This window comes from Carya illinoinensis, chromosome 5 (genome assembly GCF_018687715.1).
Source record: "Carya illinoinensis cultivar Pawnee chromosome 5, C.illinoinensisPawnee_v1, whole genome shotgun sequence".
NCBI lineage: Eukaryota > Viridiplantae > Streptophyta > Magnoliopsida > Fagales > Juglandaceae > Carya > Carya illinoinensis.
In genome coordinates, this window is record NC_056756.1 from 39394359 (window position 1) to 39418523 (window position 24165).

Consider the following 24165-nt stretch of genomic DNA (forward strand, 5'->3'; position numbering starts at 1 on the left):
CCAACAAGCTTAACCCCTCTAGGTTTAGGCACTAAAACCCAGGTTTTATTTTTGTTTAGATATTCCATTTCCTCATGCATAGCAAGAATCCATTTGGAGGAATCCTTGCTAGCCATTGCCTCTTTATAAGTTTTAGGTTCCTGATAAACTACCTCATCAGCTATTGTTAAGGCATACATAGTTAAATCAGCTTGACCATACCTTATAGGAGGTTTAATGACTCTCTTTTGCCTATCTCTTACTAGATTATAGGAGTTAGCTCCACCTTGAACCATGTCTCCTGAGTACTCTTCCTCAGGGTGACTACTTTCCCCAATTTTAGGTTCAGATTGGGTCTTTACTTGATCCACCTCAATCTGAGATCCTCTTGGGGACTTAACAATTTCTTGGTCTACCTTTTCTCCCTGTACCCGAGCCATTTGTGACTTATTGAAAGTCACATCCCTGCTCACTATGCTATTGTATCTTCCTAGCCCATCAACCCACAGCTTGTAACCCTTAACACCTTCAGGGTACCCTATAAAGATGTACTTAAGTGCCCTAGGTTCCAACTTGTCAGTTTTTGAATGTGCATAAGCAACACACCCAAAAACTCTTAGGTAGTCATACTTTGGAGGTTTTCCAAACCATAACTTATGAGGAGTTTTAAAACCTATGGCAGATGAAGGACACTTATTAATAAGATGTACAACAGTATTGACAGCTTCTGCCCAAAATGTTTTGGGTAGCCCTGAATTTGACAACATGCACCTTACCCTTTCTAAGATGGTTCTATCATTCTTTCAGCTAAGCCATTCTGTTGTAGGGTTTCCCTCACTATCTTATGCCTAAGAATTACTTTCTTTTGACAGTACATGTTAAACTCATTTGAGAGAAACTCTAAACCATTGTCAATCCTTAAGATCTTGAGTTTTCTACCTACTTGGTTTTCCACAAGGGTCTTCCACTCCTTGAACCTTTCAAAGGTGTCACTCTTGTTTTTAAGGATGTAAATCCAGACCTTCCTAGAGTAGTCATCCACTAAAGAGAGAAAATAGCTCCCTCCACCATGTGAATTTACTCTTGTTGGCCCCATAGGTCAGAATGAACATAATCTAAGGTTTGCTTAGTGTTGTGGGTTGCTGACTTAAAACTAACCCTCTTTGCCTTTCCATAGATACAATCTTCACAGAAATGTAAGTTTCCTAGGTTTTGATCACTCAGCAGCCCTTGTTTTTGTAGTTCTAAAAGCCCCCCTTGACTTACATGCCCATGCCTCTTATGCCATAGTACAACTTTGTTCTCTACTATGTTTTGAGTTGGAGATGCTTCCCCAACTACTGTTTTCCCAAGTAGTGTATATAAACCATTTTTTATTTCTCCTTTTATAATAACTAGGGATCCTTTTGTAACTCTAAGTACCCCTGCCTCAAATTTGAAAGTATAGCCTGCCAAGTCAAGCATACCAAGAGAAATTAAATTTCTCTTTAAGTCAGGTATAAACCTGACCTCACTCAGGACCTTTTCAATTCCATCATGCATTTTAAGTCTAACTGACTCTACCCATGACTTTGCAGGCCTTATTGTTACTTAAAATTACATGTCCCCCTTCTTGTTCAGAGAATGTCTCAAACCACTTCCTTATTTGACACATATGAAAGAAGCAGCCAGAGTTCAGTATCCACTCTGTTTTTGAATCAACCTCACTCATTGTGAGTACCTCAGCACTCTCATACCCATCTAAAACCACATATGCATCCCCTGCCTCTTTGATTTTATTCATAGGATTATTTTTCCTATCAAGACAATCTTTCTTAAAATGCCCTTCCTTGTGACAGTGGAAACATTTGAATTGTTTCCCCTTTAACTTAGACTTATATCTCTTATTTTCATTTTTTCCATTCTTTTCTCTCTTTTCTGTTCTGCCCCTAACAGACAAGCCTTCCCCATGATTCTGTTTGGTATCTCCCCTACTTTGAAGTTCCCTAGTATGAAGTACAGATTGTACTTCATCAAGTGTCAAAGAGTCCCTACCATACATCATGGTTTCTTTTAGACTTAGGTATAATCCTCATCCTCCACCTTAATGTCTATATTAGCTAAGTCTAATATGATTTTGTTGAACTCATCTAGGTGCTGTCCTATTGGAGTGCTAGGGGTCATCTTGAAAGTATATAGTTTTGTTTTCTTATGTAATCTGTTTGCTAAAGACTTTGTCATATATAGATTTTCTAATTTTAGCCAAATGCCTGCAGTCGTATCCTCACTAGCCACCTCTCTCAGGACTTTATCCCCAAGAGAGAGGATTAGGGTACTATGGGCTTTCTGAAGAATGTCCTTCTGGACAGACCCCTTATCTTCCTCTTTTGAGGAAGAACCCTTCTATTTCCCACATAGGAGAGCATCCTGCAGTCCATGTTGGACTAGCAGTGCTCTCATCTTGATTCTCCATAGGCCAAAATCATTGTCACCAGTGAACTTTTTTATATCAAATCTCATGGTCCCCATGAACCTAGGCTCTAGATACCAATTGTTATAAAACTTATGTTTTATAGTTATAAAAATGCCAAGATTTTATTAATAATGAAAACTACTGTTTTAACAATTCTATATATAAGATTTGTTTTCAAAAAAACAACAACAAGTATATCTTTATGTTTCTTGACTCAAAACAGAATGCTCAAGATTACAGCAATCGCAATATATATTAGCTATGTTCACAAAACCAACAGTATACCAACACAGATCCAACTATTAATATACAGCACCTTTCAGAACAAATATAAAGCATGAATCAACAAGATAAACAAGAACAGATATATCAAAAAATTACAAGAAACAAGTATGAACAATAAAAATAGGAAAGTAAGGAAAGAACACACCGAGATACGTGGTTCGACCCTAATGGTCTACATCCACGGCAGGAATGGTCTCAGAGATCTTTATTGATAAATCAATGAATTACAAAGAAGTCTTAGTTCATAGTGTTACAGAACCCTCTCATCTCTTACACAGAAATCGCACGGATTTCTTCTCTCAAGAACAAACCTTAGAAAACCCTAGAGAATCGCCCTTTCCTCTCCTCTCTGCCTTTCTGATTTATGCCGATACACAAAATGAGATCTCACACTTAGGGTTACATCAGATAAGCGAGCATATATACGGTACAACATATCTGCAACACGTGTATTACATCTAGCAGCTCAGCATCTCCCTTTAGGTTCACGGCACATGTTCCTCACGTGCCTATTAATGCTGATTTAGAGCTTCAGGGAACCAGATCGAGCCACAAGGTCTTCACAGCACTCAATCACATTTTAAATTCATTAGTAATTAAAATAAAAACAAACAATGAATGAAATGTATTGCCACATATATTACAATAATCATGAAATTTGAATTTTAAAAGAAAACAAACAGAACGAGTATTGTAAGTAAAATTATAAGTAAAAATGTAAGTATGTGTAGTATTATTTGGCGCGAATAAATAGGCAATGTTTTGTATTGATATATCCTTAACTTTGTCGGTGGAAAGCCAATCTCACAAGACACTTATATGAAGCATAAAAAATGCATACTATCCTCCCATAAATCCAGATATTGGCAGCCATATTTAAGCTATTTGACAGCCACCAAAAGAATCAGACTCCTCCAATGCATCAAAGCTGATAAATCTGAATATAGTCAAATGAGTTTTCTATCAAGGATGGAATGAGGAGTTTTTCAAGAATTGAATCACTATTTTTAGAAACAAGCTTGCAAGGTATAAGAAGGAAATTCATCTCTTTTAAACATAGTAATATGATTTTTAATGAAAGTCACATATCAATAAATATCTGTATATATTTATATGTGAAATCTCGACTCGAGGCATTCCTAACATAATTCCAATATAATGAGACAGGAACCTATTGTGCAAGTAAATTGAGAGTTTGGGGGGGGGGGGGGGGGGGGGGGGGGGGAAATGAAGAGGCCAAGGCCAATTCCATTTCCAAGTATGAATAATAAGGTGAGAACATCCAAAAATGGAGCTAAAAAATATTTCTAAACACCATCCGCATGCTACAGGCCAGACCTTCATAATAATATATATTTACTAGTAGTGGAGCAAACGTCCCTTGAACGTTTGCTCTAGCTGTGAGAAAATAACCTAATAATAAAATAATATATATGCCAAAATAAAGTAGCATACACATCATAATAACATACATGTCAAAATAAAATTATTTTCATTTGGTTGTATTTTCGTGTATTTTAATTAAATGATTATTTTATTTAATATAATTAATGGCTATGTTGTTTTAATTTAAAATGTTTTTTATTGAAGAAAAATAAGTACAAAAATAAGTAACGCTATATAAGGTCCTAGGTGCAAATCATATATATTCTCTTTGAAAAAGGCAGTGCACACCATTAAAAGTAGATTTCTTCATATGGATCCCAGGTTTGCCTATTTTTTTAAAAATAGTGCACGAGACTTGTATATCCTAGGACTGTACAAATCACTTCCCCATAAAAATTACATAACATGTAACCGCCACAATATAATCTTAATGTTATACCATTCACCCTTGCACAAAGTTCGATACAACTAAATATCTCTTCGCTTTTGACAATACCATGCTCCAAATCCAAGGTGTGCTTCATCACCACGTTCACAACATTTTAAATTACAACATTTGTACTTCCACTCTCAAGTGAAAGAATTACACACGGTTACGATTGTATTTCTGATATGATTCAAGCACAAACTAAAACCCTTTAGATCTGGTGATGAACCTAATCCTTGAGTTCCAATAACAATGTTTTATCTTCTGATGCAATTCTCTCTGATCTTCTCATGGAAAACAAAAATTAAAAAAAAAAAAAAAACAGTATGGCATTCTCTCTGAAAAGCCCATTCTGTTCTTATTTCTCCAGGAAATAATTTTTTTTATAAGAAACATAATTTCTCCAAAAAATAATTATGAGACTATAAAAGTTATCTCTAAAAGATGTATTTTATAGACAGTGTAATCCTTAAAAATCACAATTCAGTTGAAAGTGTCGTGCATGAAACATGCCAACACTACATATGACAATATGCAACGCTTAACCATCCCGCTTGACGTGGCATGTCTTTAATAGGACTAAACAATTTCATCCTCTTCGAGAGCTCAAACCCATTCCCGAGCTTGGTCCCTCTGTGTCCTCAACCTTCAAACCCATTTCCGTAAGCTTAGATCTCCGTCGCCTCAAACTATAAGCCTGAAAAATTTCAAGCCTGTAAGCTTGGATCTTCGCTGCCTCAACCTTCAAATCCATTCCCGTGAAAGCTTGGTCCCTCCATCGCCTCAAACTACAAGCCAGAAAAATTTCATCCTGTGAAGCTTGGTCCCTCCGTCGCGATTTTTTCACTTTTTGTGATTTATGGTCCGTATGCTAAAAGTGAGATAGGTTTCTTGTGTAAAGTATAATAGATCTCCATGGTTAATCTGCAGCAATGCTGGAAAGAAGCACTGTTTTGTTTGAAACACTTGTTGGGATATTTTGACTGTACTTTGAGGAATCTTGGAGGATGATTGTAAGCGTACCCATATAGAGTTATCAAGAATGATGGAATATGGAGGAAGAGGAAAATAAAGAAATCTATCTCTCGGATTAGAGGTCGGACGGAGGAGAGTCGAAAATAGATTTTTTCTGCTGTGCGGACTGGATGCCGGTGCCGGGCGGAGGTATGACGGAGGAGTCGGGGGAGATGAGGGCAGGCTGCTTCTCAGAGGGTTGGGGATTTTGGAATTTTGCAGAAGAAATGAGGGGGCAGCAGTGTTCTGTCTTCCATTTTTTAATTTTCAATTAAAAATGCCACACCACATCAAGCGGAATGGACCAGCGGTAGAACTCGTTGGTAGCTGTAGAACTACCCATTAAATGAAAGAGAATATCTTTTTACCGGTCACGCTGTTATTAGACTGAAAACAGCCCTCAATAACTTTGTTCCATGTAGCCCATCTATGGATTAAAAATGGATGCGCGGCACACAATAAGATAACCTATGAAGAAAAATCAAATCTCTCACCTGCATGATCACTTCTCTCTCTCATCACTTTGCTCGATGAAATCTATTGACGCCCCTAGATCCATCGACACTGCCCACCATCACGCTCCCATCTATGCTAGGTCTGTTCTTGATTGTTTAGGTTCCAGATAATTCCTTGCATCTTTTGTAATGCACATTATTAGATTTGGCATTTTATTTGGATTGGGAGAAACAAAATCACGTAGCCCATCCTTGTTTGTTCCAGGATAATGCCTTGCATTTTATTTGAGTTGAGAAAAAAAAAAAATCACAAGCAGATTTGGTATATAACAAAATCATAGAAAATGCTATTTGACAAAAAAAAAAAATCATAAAATAAATTATAGTTGTAAAGAAAATGCTCTCAGATTTGTTATTTGGGTTATTTTGTGTTGGATGGAGGAGAACAGAGAGAGCTCCATTTCTCTAACCTAGCTACCAAAAATAAAAAAGAAAAACTAATGTTAATTCTTTCTTATTGTGTAATATTTCTTAGTATAATGGATTCTTTTTTTTTTTTTTCCCTTTTCCTTCCTTCTTCTGGATGCTAGATTAATTGCTAGATATTTACCGTTTAATAGGAATAGAAATTTGGCTCGTTTGCAGGAAATGCAATTTGATTGTAGTTGAGAAAGATTGAACCTATATCTGTGTTGCAAACAGGACATTGATTGCGATGCAAGGAGTGTCGAAATCCGGTATGCATGGAGATAGGAATCAAAACTTCAAGGCTTTTCCTTTTTGCTGAAATACCATAGTGACACAAAAATATAAAAATTGTTACGGTGGATGGAAAGTGTGGATTTTGATCCGAGTTTCTCATGGGAAGAAGAATTTGATGCTAAATAAAAATCGAATTGTTGGGACGACAATGGTAGATGGGGATACTTTATCTACTTTAGGTTTTAATCACATGCATATTTGTGTAATGTGCTAATTCACCACTTTCTTACATGTCTAATGCTTATTGGAGGGCTATTTTTCTCCTTTAAGCAGCACGGCTGTTTAGAAGCATTTCTGTAAATGAAAACCCCCTCATACAAGTACCTGCACCCACTGAGCTTGACGGCGTTGTATAGTAGGAACAAAAGCTGGCACGGTTCACAGCCTGCATAGCTAGTCTGACATAGCTACAATAAGACATCAAAACATCTACTTTTATACGGACACAAAAGCACAACACGAGAAACACGAGGTTAAAAGAAAAACTACACGATACACAGATTAAAAAAAGGGAATGAAAAACTTGCTGTTCATTTCTGTAACAATAAGATAAACACTTATTATTATTGATATATATATATTATGTATACATATGTGCGTGTGTGCGTGTGCATGTGCGTGTGGTTTTGGAGGATCCTTGAATACAGCAACAACACTTGGAAACAAGGGAAATACAGCATACTGCTGTATCCTTTCACCCACAAGAACCCACTCATATTTCCAGATAAAGACAGCTACTGCCACTACTTTGATAGGTATAGTGGAGTTTCAAAGCATAGAGGAGGAGGAGGAGGAGCTAATCTCCTCTACATCATATGTAATTTGTCATTTTGCCCTTTTATTTAAATGCACATATTAGTATGTAAATACGTGTATTTAAATAGAATGATAAAAATGATAAATTACATATTATTATATAGTAAAGAGATGATAAGTAACATTTATCGTAATGATCCTAGATCAAGGACAGATTTTGCAATAAGGTATCCATCTTTTTTGTGTTTCCAAATTGGGCCATCCTCCCTTGCTTTAAGCCTAAAAGGATACTGGCATGTCTACTAATTCAAACATGTTCTTTGTAGTATTATATAAAAGAGAGAAATAATATTTATAATTATAAAGTATGCAAATATCTCATATTTTTTTTTTTAAAAAAAAGTAATAAATATGTGATCCACATGAAAAAAATAATAATTTTTTCTGGTGGATCCCACTTTTTTTCTAAAAGAGTTTGAGGTGTTTACATAACCTATAATTATATTTAATATTACTCTATAAAAGCTTACCCCACTTTTTTCTTTTACACTTTGAAAAAACAAATAGTTATTTAGTTTGATTTGTTAATTGGGTTGAAATTTTAAAAAACCAAGAAGATAATTGAAAATGTTCCCGAGACTAAAGAGAATTGAAGATCTAATGTGAAAGCATTTTGCGTTGAAAATCAAAACCCGAAACAAGTAGCAGATTTCAAAGCTTATAAAAAAAATTCAAATCCTAAATAGATTTGAGTTATAAAATTTAAACACAGGATATAGTGCCGTTCGAGATTGTGGTTGGAAATAGATTTTTTCACAATAATTCTTTTAATTTTAGAAATTTTAAAAAAAAAATTAACTAGGGGTGGGCAGCGGGGCCCCGGAACCCGCTGCCCCGCCCCGTTCGCCCCGCCCCCGCATAGGGCGGGCGGGGCGCCCCGCACCGTTAGGGCCGGGGCGCCCTATCCCAACCCCCAGCGGAGGCGGGGGACGGAAACGGACCCCCCCCGGTCCGTGTTTCCCCCGCCCCGCATCTATATATATATAATATAAATATATAATATATTATATATATTATATATATATAAGTTATATAAGAGAAACGGCGCCGTTTTGTGGTGGACAAAACGGCGCCGTTTCAATTAGTGGGTTAATAATATAACCCACTAGGGGTGGGCAGCGGGGCCCCGGAACCCGCTGCCCCGCCCCGTTCGCCCCGCCCCCGCATAGGGCGGGCGGGGCGCCCCGCACCGTTAGGGCCGGGGCGGGGGGCCCCGGCCCGTATCCCAACCCCCAGCGGAGGCGGGGGACGGAAACGGACCCCCCCCGGTCCGTGTTTCCCCCGCCCCGCATCTATATATATATATATATAATATAAATATATAATATATTATATATATTATATATATATAAGTTATATAAGAGAAACGGCGCCGTTTTGTCCACCACAAAACGGCGCTGTTTCTCTAAATACCCTAACCCATAACCCAACCCCCCCCCGATCCCCTGATTCCCCTCCCCTCCCCTCCCCTCGGGCCCTCCCCTCCCCTCCCGAGTCCCTTCACGGCTTCACCCCCTTCGGCGTTCCATTCGGTGTTCCCTCCTCCCACCGGCAACCAGTCCGGCCGCCGCACGTATTCCATCATCCCTCTCTCTCGCACGACGCACGAGGCCGGACGCAAGCCGCACGCCGCACGGTAACATTTCTCCTCCCCTTTTGATTTTCTCCGTTTGGTTATTATTTTTTATTTTTTTTTTAGTTTTGATCGGAGATTGGAGGTAGGATGGGGTTGAATCGGAGATGGAGGATGGGATTGTTTGGATTGTGTGCTGTGGATGTCTTCGGATTGTGTGATTGTTTGGATTCCCGATTGAATGCTCTGTTATTTTTTTTGTTTTTGTTAATTGCATTGTGATTCAGACCCCTAAATTGATTTAGGGGTTTCAATCATGAAACCCCTAAATCAATTTAGGGGTTAGGGTTTCGGATTGGGGTTCCAATCCGAAACCCTAATTTTGATTTAGAGGTTGAAACCTAAATCAATTTAGGGTTTCGGATTGGGGTTCCAATCCGAAACCCTAAATCAAAATTAGGGTTTCGGATTGGAACCCCAATCCGAAACCCTAACCCCTAAATTGAATTAGGGGTTGAAACCCCTAAATTGAATTAGGGGTTGAAACCCCTATCAATTTAGGGTTTCGGATTGGAACCCCAATCCGAAACCCTAATTTGATTTAGGGGTTTCAACCCCTAAATCAAAATTATTGGACAAAAATTCTATCAGAGTTGCATTTTTATCAGATTTGAAAAGTTTTAAATGTATTTTAAAGTTGTTACTTGTCTCTAATTAAATGTATCCCAAATCCGAAACCCTAATTAAATGTCTCTAATTTTAAAAATTCTATCCCAAATCCGAAACCCTAATTTGATTTAGGGGTTGAAACCCCTAAATCAAAATTAGGGTTTCGGATTGGGGTTCAAATCCGAAATCCTAATTTGATTTAGGGGTTGAAACCCCTAAATCATCACGTTTTGGATGCTTGTCTCTGTCTCCCATACCTAATTTGAGTTGTTACTTGTTATGAATGTTGCTTTTATTTTTATATTTTTTAGACGTTGGAATGGAGATAAATGATTGGACAAAAATTAAGAGATGAAAATATTATAATATTTAAAACAAATTTTCTTATTAAAGTGAAAATTTAATAAGATAGTTTTTTTAGTAAGATAGTAAATTTCGAAAAAATATATATTTTTCTGTCATAAATTATTATTTCTTTTGTCATGTGGTAAATAAACTATTTTTTTTAACATATATCTCATTTTCAAATTTTTTAAACATCTTTCAAGATTTTAAAAAATTAAAAGATATACCAATATACTAATATTAATGTCAGTAACTATTAAGAAATGAATTTTATAAAATTAAATATATGAAAAGTAAAAATGAGATACCCTAAATAATATAATGCCTATTAAAAAATGTATTTTAAAGTGGCCTATTAAAATAATGCCTATTTTAAAGTGGCCTATTAAAATAATGCCTATTAACATGGCCTATTAAAATAATGCCTATTAAAAATATGAAGCATCTCTCTTCGACTCTTCCTAATCAAATTATTTGGAATTGCTTATATGAGGTTTAAAAACTTATTATAGTGTAGCCATTCATATTATCATCATTATATATAAAAAGTACTTAATACATCAATAATAGTTATGAATGTAGTTTTTGCTGATTGTGTTGAATTGTACTTTGAATTTTTTTTTTTTTTTTTTGTTGGAAAATCAGGAATGTCTTCGGATTTCAGTGATAGCTCGCCTTCCCCAGCCAACACCCCTACCCCAGAAACTAACCCTACTCCTACCCCTATAACGAGTACACCTTGCCCTGCTCCGAAGCCCACACAGGGCAAGAAACCTGTATCTATAGTTTGGCAACACTTTACCAAACTAGAGGGTGGGGACCCCAACAACCCACAAGCTAAATGTAATCACTGTGGGAAAATGTATGGATGTCACTATAAGAAACATGGTACATCCCAGCTGAAGGTCCATCTAGAGGAACAATGCAAGAAGAGTCCAATATTAAAATCCTTAGTAGAGAAGGGCCAATCTAGACTAGATATTAAAATGGCTGATGGGAGTAGTGGGGCCGGAGGGCCAACATTGAAGGGGTATACGAAGTATAACCCCGATGAGTGTAGAAGGAAGTTAGCTCGTATGATTATCATGGACGAGCTGCCTTTTCAGTTTGTGGAGGGTAAAGGGTTCCAAGAATTTGTCCAAGAGTTGGAACCCAGATTTGTACTTCCTTCTCGTCACACCGTGGCAAAGGATATTAAGAAGATGTACCTTCGTGATAAAGATGTTTTGAGGGGCCAACTCGCGGGTTTGGTAGTTTGCCTCACTACCGATACTTGGACTTCTATCCAAAATATGAATTACATGTCGTTGACTGTGCATTTTGTTGATGCTGATTGGGTTCTGCACAAAAAGATTATTAAATTTTGTCAAATAACTGATCATAAGGGTGAGACGATTGGGAAGGCATTGGAGGCCGCAATAAAGGAGTGGGGGTTGGAAAAGGTTTTGTCTGTGTCAGTTGATAATGCGTCATCTAATGATGTCGCATTGGGATATCTAAAGAATTATCTTAAAGATGCAAATAAGACATTCTTGGGTGGTGAATACTTGCATGTTAGATGTGCTGCACATATTTTGAATTTAATTGTGACTGAGGGGTTGAAAGATGTTGATGACTCGGTTGCCCGAGTTAGAATGGCTGTGAAATGGGTGAGGTCTTCTCCTTCAAGATTGGAGAAATTCAAAGTTGCTGCAAAGGCTGCGGGCATAACATCGAAAAAGGGTCTTTGTACTGATGTTCCTACCAGATGGAACTCAACCTTCTTGATGTTGGAGGCGGCCCAGGAATATAAGGCAGCCTTTCAATTATTGGGTGATGAAGACATCCAATATGTCAAATACTTTGATGAGCACGGGGGATCACGAAAGCCTAATGATGATGACTGGGTGGTAGTTTCTACTTTCGTTGATTTTCTTGGTTTATTTTATGATGTCACGTTGAATATATCTGGTTCTTTGTACCCTACATCCCATGGGTTTTGTCAACAAATATGTAGGGTAAAAGAAGAATTAGAAGATATGCGTAGGGGTTCCAATGAAAGGATGAGGGGGATGGCAAATTCCATGATGCTAAAATATGACAAGTATTGGGGAGATTTGACTAGAATGAATATTTTCTTATATGTGGCTGTTATTCTTGATCCCCGTCTGAAAGTTTCAGGCTTGTTATATGGGTTGGGACTTGTTCACGATCAGGTATGGACTGACATTATTGGTGAATTGGCCCGAGATACCCTGAAAAAATTGTATGACGAGTTTATGGCAATTAAGGGTGGTACTACATCGAAGACACATACACCGACCCCAACTCCTTCTACAGACATCGTGACCGGGCCTCCTACAAAGAAGCGCAGAATGCCGTGGACTAAGACCCTCGCACAGAATCCCACACTAGTCCAACAATCTACGGAGGTCGTTTTTGAGTTAGACAACTATTTGTCAGCGGATATGGTCCAAGATGATGATGATCATTGGGATATATTAGGATGGTGGAAGAATGCCTCAAAGAAATATCCCATCATTTCTGAGATTGCCCACTGTATTTTGGCCATCCCTATTAGCACCGTTGCCTCAGAGTCAGCCTTTAGTACCGGAGGTCGTATATTGGATCCTTTCCGTAGTTCATTGTCTCCTACAACTGTAGAGGCATTGATATGCACACAGAGTTGGACGATAGGAAAGGATATTCATGTTCCGGATATTTTAGATTTTAAGGAGACCGATGAGGGTGGTGATCAGTTTGGATTTGGACCACCTGGTAATTATTTTTTATTTTATTATTTTAATTTTTTTATATTCATTTCCATTTCATCGTTATTAATTTTAATATTAATTTTTGTAGTAACACATGAGACGTCTAGCACCTCTGCAACATAAAAATGTGTTCAAGCCCGGGCCGCCCCAACTGTCACACCTCTTGACTCAAAGACAAGCCACAGCTGACAAGCCTCTTTAGAATGATCAATTTTTAATGATTTGTAAAAATTTTGTATTCAATAATTTGTAATGTTGATACAATGTCCTTTGGACACTTTTATGTTTGTAATTTTGTAATTGTTTAGCCTTTCAATTTTGTAATAGCTTAGTTATTATTATTAGTTTATTACGTATTAAACTCTTAGACATAACATTTTTTTTTTCTTTTACATTTCGGAAATTTTTTTTTTCTTTTTTACTTATAATTTTATGGGCCCAAAATGGCCCATTGCTGAGATTTCTGGGCCCAAAATGGCCCAGAAATTGCTTCTGGGCCCAAAATGGCCTAGAAATTGCGTATGGGCCATTTTCGGCCCAGAAATTGCCTCTGGGCCCAAGGCCCAGAAGGGGGGTGCGGGGGGCCGGACGGACTGGCCCCCCACCCGTACCCCGTCATGCGGGACGGGGTACCCCGCCCCCGCACACCGGAGGCGGGGGACGGAGTGGATTTTTCCCATCCGCCCCATGCGGGGGCGGGGGGCCGGGGGGGGGGGGGGCTACCCCGCACCGTATGGTGCGGGTAGCACCCCTAAAATTAACTACTAAAAAATTGTTGACTGTTTGATAAATATGCACTTAAACATTCTCATTATAAATCATAAGGTGTCATATTTTAAGTAACTGGTATTTAAATAGTTACTGTATAAATCTATTTAAGATGTGTCATGTCAATAAATATGATAGAAGATGACAAGATCTTGGATGAAAACATCTGGTTTGAATAGTAAGAATCTCTCATCTCATTTCATCTTAATATATAAATATCACAAATATAAATACTTTTTAATTTTAATTTTTTAATTTTTTCATCTAATCATTATAATTTTTTTAAACTTCTAAATAAAACTAAAAAAACGATTCAACTTTTTTAAATTTCAAAACAAAAATAATATTAAAATATTATATTCTAATAATATTTTAACTTTATAATATTTTTATTCAATTATTTTTCTCTCATTTTTCAAAACTTCATAAAATATCTTAAATCAAATTATTTTATTATTATTCATAAATTATTTCACTACAATTCACACATCATCTCATTTGATCTAATTATCCAAATGAGGCATAAAATGTTTGACAGTTTGTTTGAAGCAGCTTCCATATCAAATTCGAAAATGGGTGATAGTATGGATTCCTAGGTGTTTCCCTTATTTTTCCTTTACCCCGGGGGATGTATTCAAGTCTAGGAAGACAACCAATTCGCGACATAAGAGTTCTAAGTTTAGAGCAACCGTCAGCTAGTCTAGGCTGCCATCCAAGAATTCCGGACTAACTGTCATAACTAACAACAAACAACAGTTACTCCATGCCCATCACGAGAGGCCCTAAAAGCAAACTTCTGGCTGTCGGTATGAATAAGTCACACACAGACTTTTGGCCTATAATTTGCCAGCCTAACGTACTCTTGCACAACTAAAAATAGCTCCTAAAGATCTGCATCTTCTGGCTATATTACCCTCCCACCTCCTCCCTTAGTCCTCCTCAGCCTCAAACTCCCTCATTCATAAGCATATATCTATATATATATATATATATATATATCCTATACTGGTCTTTCAGCAACCAACACCCCAACACGCCCATCCTTCCCACAAAATTCAATAAAATGGGAGGCTGTGCGACCAAGCCCAAGGAGTCTGACATCCTTGCCGAGGATATCCACACTGATGGTTGCACCGCTCCCAAGAAGGATGACGGGGAGACTTCTGCTCAAGTATGCATTGCATGCATTCTGATCCCTCCAGACCATCTTGAGATTCATTGCAGAAGTACTTGATTATTTATGATGCTGTTTCCTTTTGTTTTGTTTTGCTGATATGTGACTGCAGGGGACCGACAATGGAGTCGAGAGTCAGAGTGAAGCACCCTTGATGGACATCTCCAAGGAGGAGAATGGAAACCTGTCCTCTGAACCGAAGACCGTTGAAGCCACGCCAGTTTTGGTGGAGGCAGCTGAAGAGGCTACCAAGACAACAACAGAGGACAAAGTTGAAGCCCCTGCTAACGAATCCAATGACAAAGTTGAGGCTGTTAAGGAGACCCAAGAGCCGGCAAAGGAGGAGCAAGCTGAGGCCAAGACTGACAAATCAGATGCCACTCCAAGCTCAGGAGATAGAAGTCATGCACCTGTTGCAACTGCGTGATGACACTTCCTACTTGACAGAAACAATAAATCAAACTATAAAGAGATTTATCATTGGAATGACACTTGTCTAATTTCAGCCTGGTTTGTTGGGATTCATTTTAAGATCTGGAACAATTGTTAATTTATTTTTATTCGTCAGATATGTATATTTGGAGTTTTAATTTGTTGCTTTATAACACTAACCCATATATCCGGTTTTAGGAATCAAGTATGTTCTGCACAATATTAGGACATTAACCATCATTCATTTCCTTCAAACCATTTTTCTTGGAACAGTAGACATTCTTAAAATATTATCTTTTGATGAGAACGAAAATAAAAGGTAGAAATTAATGAGCCAAAATAAAGCAAGAAAGAAAGATAGAATGAGACGGAAAGAAATCTGTATTTAGACCTCTGAAATTCATCTTTCATTTTATAGGTAGAGTTTTCATGAATATCTAGAGTAGAATATCACATTATTCTTTCACAACACAATTACCAAATCTTGTACAGTTTTTGTTAGTGTAAATTGAAAGTGGATTCTGGTGAGACCAATTTTGGTCACCAAAACTTTTTACACCTGAAGATGTAGAAAATCTTGTGAGCAACACAAGGCACTCAGAGTCCATTATGACTCTAATCATAAAGAAAATAAACTATGAACCTTCATCAACATTCATCTTTTCACATCGTATGGATTTGTCTGCCACTTCAATCAAAGACTAAAACACACCAATTTCAGCATTCATAAACATGAGCAGTAAAGAGACCTTCCTGCGCTGTGCTCAAATACAGATTGTTGCGGTAGCCCCACATCATCACAATTTAGTGCAGATGTCATAACTACCTTCAAGAAATTATCACACTAGAGCTCCATAAGAACCCCTGCCCTTTAAGTCAATCAGTTTAGTCCCTGCCACTACCTCCAATCATGGTTGACAGTGGTACTTTTGTCAATGCTATACTTTGGTCCACTATAATTTTACTATGTCAAAAGCTAAATCATCAAATCCAAGAGTTTTCATGGTTCTGACGTGCGGCAGATTTGCTTAGTTCAATTGCCACTTTGGTCACCTCTTATCTGTACTGCCCCATAGATAACTTTACTGAGTAATGCTAGGTACAAGTACCAAATATACAAGCTCCTCACAGGCCTTTTGTAAAAAAGAATATGACCTTTTTACACTTTTTTACAAAGAGATTGTGCAGAGTTTGTCTATTGGGGCTTCTACAAATCATTTCTTAACTTCAGAACATAATTCAAGAGAGCATTTAATTCCTTTCTCTGCCGCATACATTCCTAAATTCTATACGATGCTCTTTAGTTCCCTGCTAGGCAACATTCAAAAGAATCAAAACCATAACTTGATGAAATAGCAACATGAACAGACAACTATGATATTTATGACATTGAGCAAGATAGTACTCCTTTTCCAATATCTCTCAGAACAGCGAATCTCTATTAGAGTACCAGGTAAAAAAAAATATAGGGAATCAGCTTGTACAAGATTTCATGGTAAAAACTGCTTTATCAAATCCGCTTTTTCCAAGGACACGAATTTAATGGCCTAGCTTGGTGGTTATTAACCTTGCATTTCTTACATATTTAGGGTATTGTGTATACTTTCATGCAAGCAATCCATCCCAGTGTCAACGATAAAGGGACAAATTGATGATCGTGGCAAAGGTATGGAAGTTCTTAATACAACACCTAATACTCTAGAAGCCGTTAGAGCAATCCTGTTGGATGGATTGTGTTCCTCTTATAACCAAAAACAGAAAAGAATTCTATCTATACACTAAACTCAGTAAAAAGTGCAAATGAATATAAATAATTAAGATAAAGAGGAGCAACAACAACATATGGGGATAGGCATTCTGCACAAAACATGAACTATTACCCTGTAAGATGATTAATGACAGTAAATAAATTGCATGCAGCGTTCGATGAAACTTTCAAGCTCCCAAGATTTAGATCACCGCGGAGAACACACGAAGCATGATGGATAAAAGAATTCAGCCCCTCCACATTGTTATGTCATTTATAGGCAGGGGTAGCTGGAGTAAGAGCAGCCTCCTTGGTAGTTTCCTCTTCAGCCTTGTTGTCATCCTTCACTGCCAACATGACAAGAACCCCCAATAATGGAATACCGACTGTAGTAAGGCCCCAATTCAAAATCAACTGGCCAATGAAGGATAGACCGTGTGCATCAGCTTGCCAAGCAGCTGCTGCCCCAGCACTCTGCACTCCCTTATAAAACCCAGCATACCTGCAATACAATGACACAAATTTCTGGAATAAAAAACAATTCTCAATACATATACATGTAGAAGGTCTAGAAACACATTTACTCTAATCCTGATGCACAACAACAATACAAACATGCACAGAGTTACCAATAAAACAATAATCAATACCTGCTGAGGATTTCAGAATCGTTAGCCAAAGCTCCAATCACCCAGTAAACCATGCTCTGGAACATGGCATCCAGCAACCCATAACTGAAGTATAAGACGAATGGCCCCGCGAAATCGGCACCCGAGTCCTTGAAATCCAACTTCTCAGGCTTGTCACCGCGCGAGTAGCCGAGCTGGCTGGCAAGCCCACCAGCCCAAATAGCAGTCCCGAGAAGCGCAACCACTCCAATCCCAACAAATCCCCTCATCCTCCTGCTCTGAAAGCTGAAATCCATTATGTATCCAATTCCAACCGAGCCCAACATCTGTGCCCCCCAGTAGAACACATTGTTAAACCCCCTAGTCCTCAAATTAAACATCACCCCATTCACGTTATTGAACTGATACGTGTAGAAAAAATTGCTGGCCAAAGCGGCAGGCACTATGAGCAGCATCTTCCAGTTGAAGAACAAAAAAAGAATCTCAAGCGCCTCGGTCTTAACGTTGGAGTACTTGATATTAGTACAACGGGTCCCATCGTCACGAACCACCTTGCTCGGTGGCAAAATAGACAAAGAAAGAAGCGTCCCAGCTGACATAAAGGCCATGAAACCGATATATGTGCCATCGTTAACCGAAGCTGCCTCGGCACGGCGATAGTTGAGAATGAAAGGAATAAGGCCGCCGATTACACCACCCATGTTGAAGATACTCCAGAAGAGGGAGATATAGGTCCCTTTACGATGAATTGGGGGGTAAGAGGTCATGATAGCGCCCTGGGCGGCCCAGAGGAGGCCTGCGCCGACGCCCAATAACGCACCGGCGACAATGGCGAATTCTTGGTGCTCTTTATGGTTGTAGTAGAGGAAAGAGCCGGCGTAGAGGACGTAGGTGGAGCAGCCGGTGACGAGGGTGAGGCGGGGACCGAGGATGTTGTAGATGCCGCCGCCGATTACGCCGAAGACGGCGAAGGTGGTGTATAGAGCGGTATTGGCGTTGTTGGCTGCGGTGGGGTCGACTTGGCCACCACCACCCATGCCGGAGAGGGCGTTGAACATGCCGGGGCAGCAGAAACAGACGAGGCCGATGAGGGAGACTTGGACGAAGGGAGAGTTGTACCTAAACTTGGATTTGGCGGGTAGTTGCTGGGTGCTGAGCGACTCTTCATCTCCCTCGAAACCCATTGAGATTGAGATTTCTTGGGCGAGTAGCGAGACTGCTCAGAGAGAGGGAGAGAGAGAATTGGGGATCAGAGTCGGAGATTAGGGGATGAAAGGGAAGTGGTGAAGCTCTGAATTTAAGGGACTGAGAGAGGCATCGTCTGCGACTCCCTCCTCACATGACATGACATCTGTTTGACTCTAAAATGGACAATAAAATCTTGTTCAGTGTTCATACGCCTATCTCTCTCTCTCCCTCTTCTGTTTTCACTGGACATCAATGTAACATTAAGAGATTGAGATACAACGATTCATTACAAATGGTTAATGTTATAAAACCAGATTACTATGGTTAGTTGAGTTTCTTCTAAAACGATTTATATGAAGGAGTATTCACCTTTTTAGCTTTATGCAGTATGAGTCATACTTGCAGCTTTATGCAGTATGAGTCATATTTGTAGTAGTTATGAGTGAGTAAATATCACGTAATTATTTTTTAAAAATAAATAATAAAATAAAAATTAATTTTTAAATAATAAATTTTATTTTATTAAAATATTTATACCCTTCACAACTACTATATATATTATATTATATTATATTATAAATATGAAAAGATAAGCTAAACACGCAAACGAAAATGACATTTTCTTTTATTGATAACAAGGAAGATCCATACCGGATTCGGGGCATGTGGTTGTTTGTGTGTGTTTGAATATTCTTTTGTATTATTTATATAATATTATAGAGATTCCATATTTACGGCTCACAAAATACAACATATAAGGATATATTGGCATCTTTTATACAAATTTGTTTCTCTTAGAGGACAAAAAAATAATTGTTAGTTGGTGTACATGACGTATGGTTTACGGAATTCTAGAATTTAAAATAATAGAGAGATAAACACATGATATATAGTCTATAATATTTATCGAGTAATTATAGATATTGTGAAATTTATTTCATATATCTATCTCTTTTTTATTAAAAAAATTTAAAAAAATCTAAATTCGGAACTGACATAATAAAATAAAAAAACATTTTCTTGTAAATTAACTCCCATCATGCCGGCTTCCAAATATAAAGGTCAAAGCCTTGGGCAGTGTTTGGCATGGGGCACATTAAAGCCCACCAATTACACAAATAAACATGGAATTTTCGATCTGTTCAAAGATTCCCTTTTTTTTTTTTTCTTTTTTCTTTTTTGCGCTAGCTATTTTGGATAATCAGTGGACGTGGTTTTCATAACTCTCATGCATAATTTAAAGTCTTCCAAGAAGAAAATGACACCCTAATGACAGCCGGCTGGCCAGCCACACAATGTCAAAACAGCAACAGTCAGAAAACGGTAATATGCTCAATATTTTTTTTTTTAAAAGAACAAAAAATGCTTATATAATTTTAAAATTTTAATATGTATAAATAAAATTACGTATTAATTTATATATTAATATTAATTTTTTTATATTTAAAATTTAAATTAATATTATTTTTAATAAAATTAATTTTTTGACTAATCACATTATATTGATGCACATATTAATACACAGTTATATTTATAATTAGATTTTTTCATAATTTTAAGATGAATAACTTCTTGAAAGAATCTTAAAAAAAAAATTGTACAGTCACTTTTATATATTTTTTGTGTACTTTATTGATGTAATTGATTATAATATTTTTTTAATATAAAATAACTACGTAAGTAATATTACATACAGTCATTTTTATGTATTTTATATGCACTCTCTAATATAATTGCTTACATTAATTTTTTTTAATATTCAATTATTTACATAAGATTATAAAAAAATAACTGGACATCAAATTTTTGTTATCAAAAAATTCTGGAGAATCATGATCGGAGGAAAAGATTCTAACTCAAGTTGTCAATTCTCTAATTCCCCGCTGACTTGGTGTCAATTGAATATGTATTGCCCGTGCTCAGGGACACGGACATAGTTAAAGTCTGCACGTAGGAAAACAACATTAATAATAACTACAACTTCGCAAGACAAATCAGTTACATATTATATTAGGAAGACCACACACAACATGAAAACCGTTAATACAAAAATCATCCCGTCCGTCCACTTGCAAAGATTTCGAGTATAATATTATACATCAAAAGTTATTCAGTTTGAAATGAGAGAATCATGTTTGATCATCACTTCTACTCGTTAGAATTCGACTCATTTATAATTTTACAATTTAAAAAAAATATATAAAAAATACAAAAATAAAATAAAATTCCCTGCCCAAAATTGTGAAGAAAGTTAAGATCATAAACCATGAACAATATGATTATTTTAGTGGGCATGTGTAGTTTAATCCAAGAGAACAATCTTGAGGAACCTTCCAAAACCCAGTTGTACTGCTCACCAGTTGCCTAGCTATCAAGAAATTCTATATGCGTTGAAAGATATATGCAACTGTGTCATAAATGCCAAAGATTTCATGTATCCTAGATACCACCAACCACGTTACAATTCATTTATTACTCACGTGCATTTTAAATTTTTTTATTTTTATTTTATTTTTTTAAGTATTTTTTTAACATTCTTAATCATTAAAAAAAATTAAAAAAAATATATAATTTTATTAATACTCACTTCTTTAATCATTAAATAAAATAAAAAATTAAAAAAAAAATCAAATACAAAAAAAGCTATAAATAAGTTGTAGTTGAGTAGTAATAATATCATTTTCCATCCCAGAAAAAAAATACTATTCCCATGTAAGTTTTTTACCGAAAATTTCTACCTAATTGTATTTTTATTTTAAATTTTACTACATACAAACACAGTCGCGCACTAATCTATATACTAATACTGATTTATTCATACTTAAAATTTAAATTAACACTGTTATTAATAAAATCTATTTTTTGACCAATCACATCACATTGGTGTACAAATTAATATATAATTGTACTTGCAACTATATTTTTCCTCCCAGAAAATACCAACAGGGAAATTACAATCACTCAATGCTCACAAATGTAGTTGACCCTTTGAGAATAGAGATGAGAATTTTAAATTTGAAATGAGAGTTTAAAATATTATTTTTAATAATATTATTATTTTAGAATTTGAAAAAATTGAATTATTTATTATATTTTATATAAAAATTTGAAAAAAGTGTAATGATGAGTTAAAAATTTTGAATTTAAAATAAAAATTCTTTAATCTCAAACCTGCTCTTAATTTTCAAATAATATGGCTAAGTGCTGACAGCATATGAGCATTGTTGGAGGATTGAAAAAAGAACTGGTGATTGATTATCTAGTAATTTGAGCATCATTTTATCCGGCCAGCTCTCAGAATTCAAACTGCTCATCATTTGCATTAACCAAAGTTTAAAGGCTACTTTGGAAATATGAATGTTTTCGTCTCATCTCGAGGTATCTCATTTCTTTCTCAAACTTCATTTAAACACAAGATTTTTTAATTTCAAATCCTTAATTTTTTTTCATCTAATCATTATCTAATAATTATAACTTTTCTAAACTTCTAAACATAACACAAAAAAAAATTAACATTTTCAAATATCAAAATAAAAATAATATTAAAAAAAATATTATAACAATATTTTAACTTTATAATATTATTATTTAATTTTTTCTCTGTCATTTTATAAAACCTAATAAAATATCGTAATTCAAACTATTTCATTACCATTCACAAATTAATTTATTATTATTTATATTTTTTTATCTCATTTCATTCCTCACGCATTTCCAAAACTTTGCTATTCCCTTTCCAAATTTGGGTTTTAATTTTGAGGAGGAAGAAAAAAAATTAGCCCAAGTTTTAAAACCAAAAACAAATCTCATCTAATAAATGGTTCAAGTTTTCTTGATAAATAAAAATGTAAAAATTCCCTAAAAATTCACTTTCTTACAAATTTTTTTATCTAAACAACTTTTCATTACTTGCGGACCGTAAGTAACTACTTTCACAAACTCATATAAAACGCATCTAATTAAATAACACCAGTCATTTAATTTTGATCATTTTACACCTGTCATTCCTTTAGTCCCAATGAAATATTAGCACCAATGGAATGTTGACGTGTGTAAACTAAATTAAAAAATATTTTAAAATTAAAAGTTTCTTAAAAATCTTTAAAATAATTGAGGTGGTTATGCAATATCTGTGAAGATAAAGACTAGGGTTGCCATGCACCACTCATATTGTCTTTTAATTTATAATTTTTTAAAAATGATTTTTATTTTAATACATACATATCGACATACTGCTAGTGTTAATAATCTAGCTTCCATGATAGTCACATGTTGTGGACGTGTTTTATGGTGACTCACACACAATCCACTGCATTCAAAAAGTTGAATAACTTGAAAGTTTGGAGATGCTTCTGATATCGAAGTCAATAATTACGATGGAAACCTCTTTTATTTTACGAATGAATCAGATAGCTTCCATGTATTTGAGTTGTTTGTATATTTAAAGTCTATGAGACTGTTATTATTATGTGAATTATGTGGTAACAGACTTATCTACTATTCAAAATTCAAGTTTTGGAATAGAAAACTTATATATACTCAAACGATCAGATAGTTTTTCTTATCTAGAAGACTCATACAGTTATTTTCTCAATAGTTAGAATGGATTGAGCTAAGAAATTGGATCAAGTTTTCAGAGGATCCTGGGTTAATGGCCCAAGTTGTAACTCAAGCCCACATGACATCCCAATAGGCCTAGTAATGGTATTGAGCCCCTTCTATCACCAGCACAAGATTCGTTACACTCTTAACTAATGGCTTACTCTAAGTAGGGTATGAAATCTTAGCTATGAAAAACAAATAGATAATCCTTATAACTACTTTAATGATACGAAACAATTTTTTTTTTTTTTGGTCTAGCTTATTATACAACGTAGCATATGTAACAGTCTGCTAAAAATTCAATTGTGAAATTTCTATTAACTCTAGGAACCTCGTGAAAACCTCATAAGTTTTCACGAATCCATTAATCGTATAGGTTTTTGTCTAACTATATAGTTAATGTTATTATTTACTATGGTATCATAAGTGTATTTTTGATTATTGGAGATAGTTAGAAGTGTCAAAATGTATCATGGTTTGTGCCATTAGACTCGGAGGGTTATTTAAAGTCTTATGGCGCAATAACATTTTTTCATATTTTCGGACAAAACATCTGTTCAAAACTGTAGATACTATTGGATAAAAAGAAATATCTTGAGGTAATTTTCGTGAATATTATTGGGTAAAAATATTTTGAGTTGATAGATATTATTAGATATAAATATCTTAAGTTGATTTTTTTTTAGATATTATTGAATAGAATATTATA

The 24165-nt window shown here is 36.0% G+C and overlaps 2 protein-coding genes across 3 annotated transcripts; one reads left to right on the forward strand and one right to left on the reverse strand.

The window, feature by feature from the left end:
* Nucleotides 1–14695: 14695 nt before the first annotated feature.
* Nucleotides 14696–19133, reverse strand: LOC122311005 (UNC93-like protein 1). 2 transcript variants are annotated; one of them, XR_006242718.1, is made up of 3 exons: nucleotides 17688–19133; nucleotides 17171–17539; nucleotides 14696–16598 (listed from the first exon to the last, which is right to left on the reverse strand). XR_006242718.1 is itself a non-coding variant. In XM_043125338.1 (2 exons), exons 1-2 carry the CDS (start codon nucleotides 18848–18850, stop codon nucleotides 17308–17310), a joined length of 1395 nt encoding a protein of 464 aa, XP_042981272.1. In that variant the 5' UTR covers nucleotides 18851–19133; the 3' UTR covers nucleotides 17063–17307. The 2 variants fall into 2 exon arrangements, 1 of the variants encoding a protein (XP_042981272.1); XM_043125338.1 differs by lacking the exon at nucleotides 14696–16598 and having other exon boundaries at nucleotides 17063–17539.
* Nucleotides 14717–15491, forward strand: LOC122311006. Its single transcript, XM_043125339.1, has 2 exons — nucleotides 14717–14855; nucleotides 14971–15491. The coding sequence occupies exons 1-2, from the start codon at nucleotides 14748–14750 to the stop codon at nucleotides 15283–15285; spliced, it is 423 nt and encodes a 140-aa protein (XP_042981273.1). The 5' UTR covers nucleotides 14717–14747; the 3' UTR covers nucleotides 15286–15491.
* Nucleotides 19134–24165: the final 5032 nt, after the last annotated feature.

Bases quoted from the DNA above. Each gene is read 5' to 3' on its own strand.
- LOC122311006 (XM_043125339.1), top strand. From the start codon at position 14,748: ATGGGAGGCTGTGCGACCAAGCCCAAGGAGTCTGACATCCTTGCCGAG. The intron at 14,856-14,970 runs GTATGCATTGCA...ATGTGACTGCAG, and splicing joins ACGGGGAGACTTCTGCTCAA to GGGACCGACAATGGAGTCGA.
- LOC122311005 (XM_043125338.1), bottom strand. From the start codon at position 18,850: ATGGGTTTCGAGGGAGATGAAGAGTCGCTCAGCACCCAGCAACTACCC. The intron at 17,540-17,687 runs GTATTGATTATT...ATTGTATTGCAG, and splicing joins GATTCTGAAATCCTCAGCAG to GTATGCTGGGTTTTATAAGG.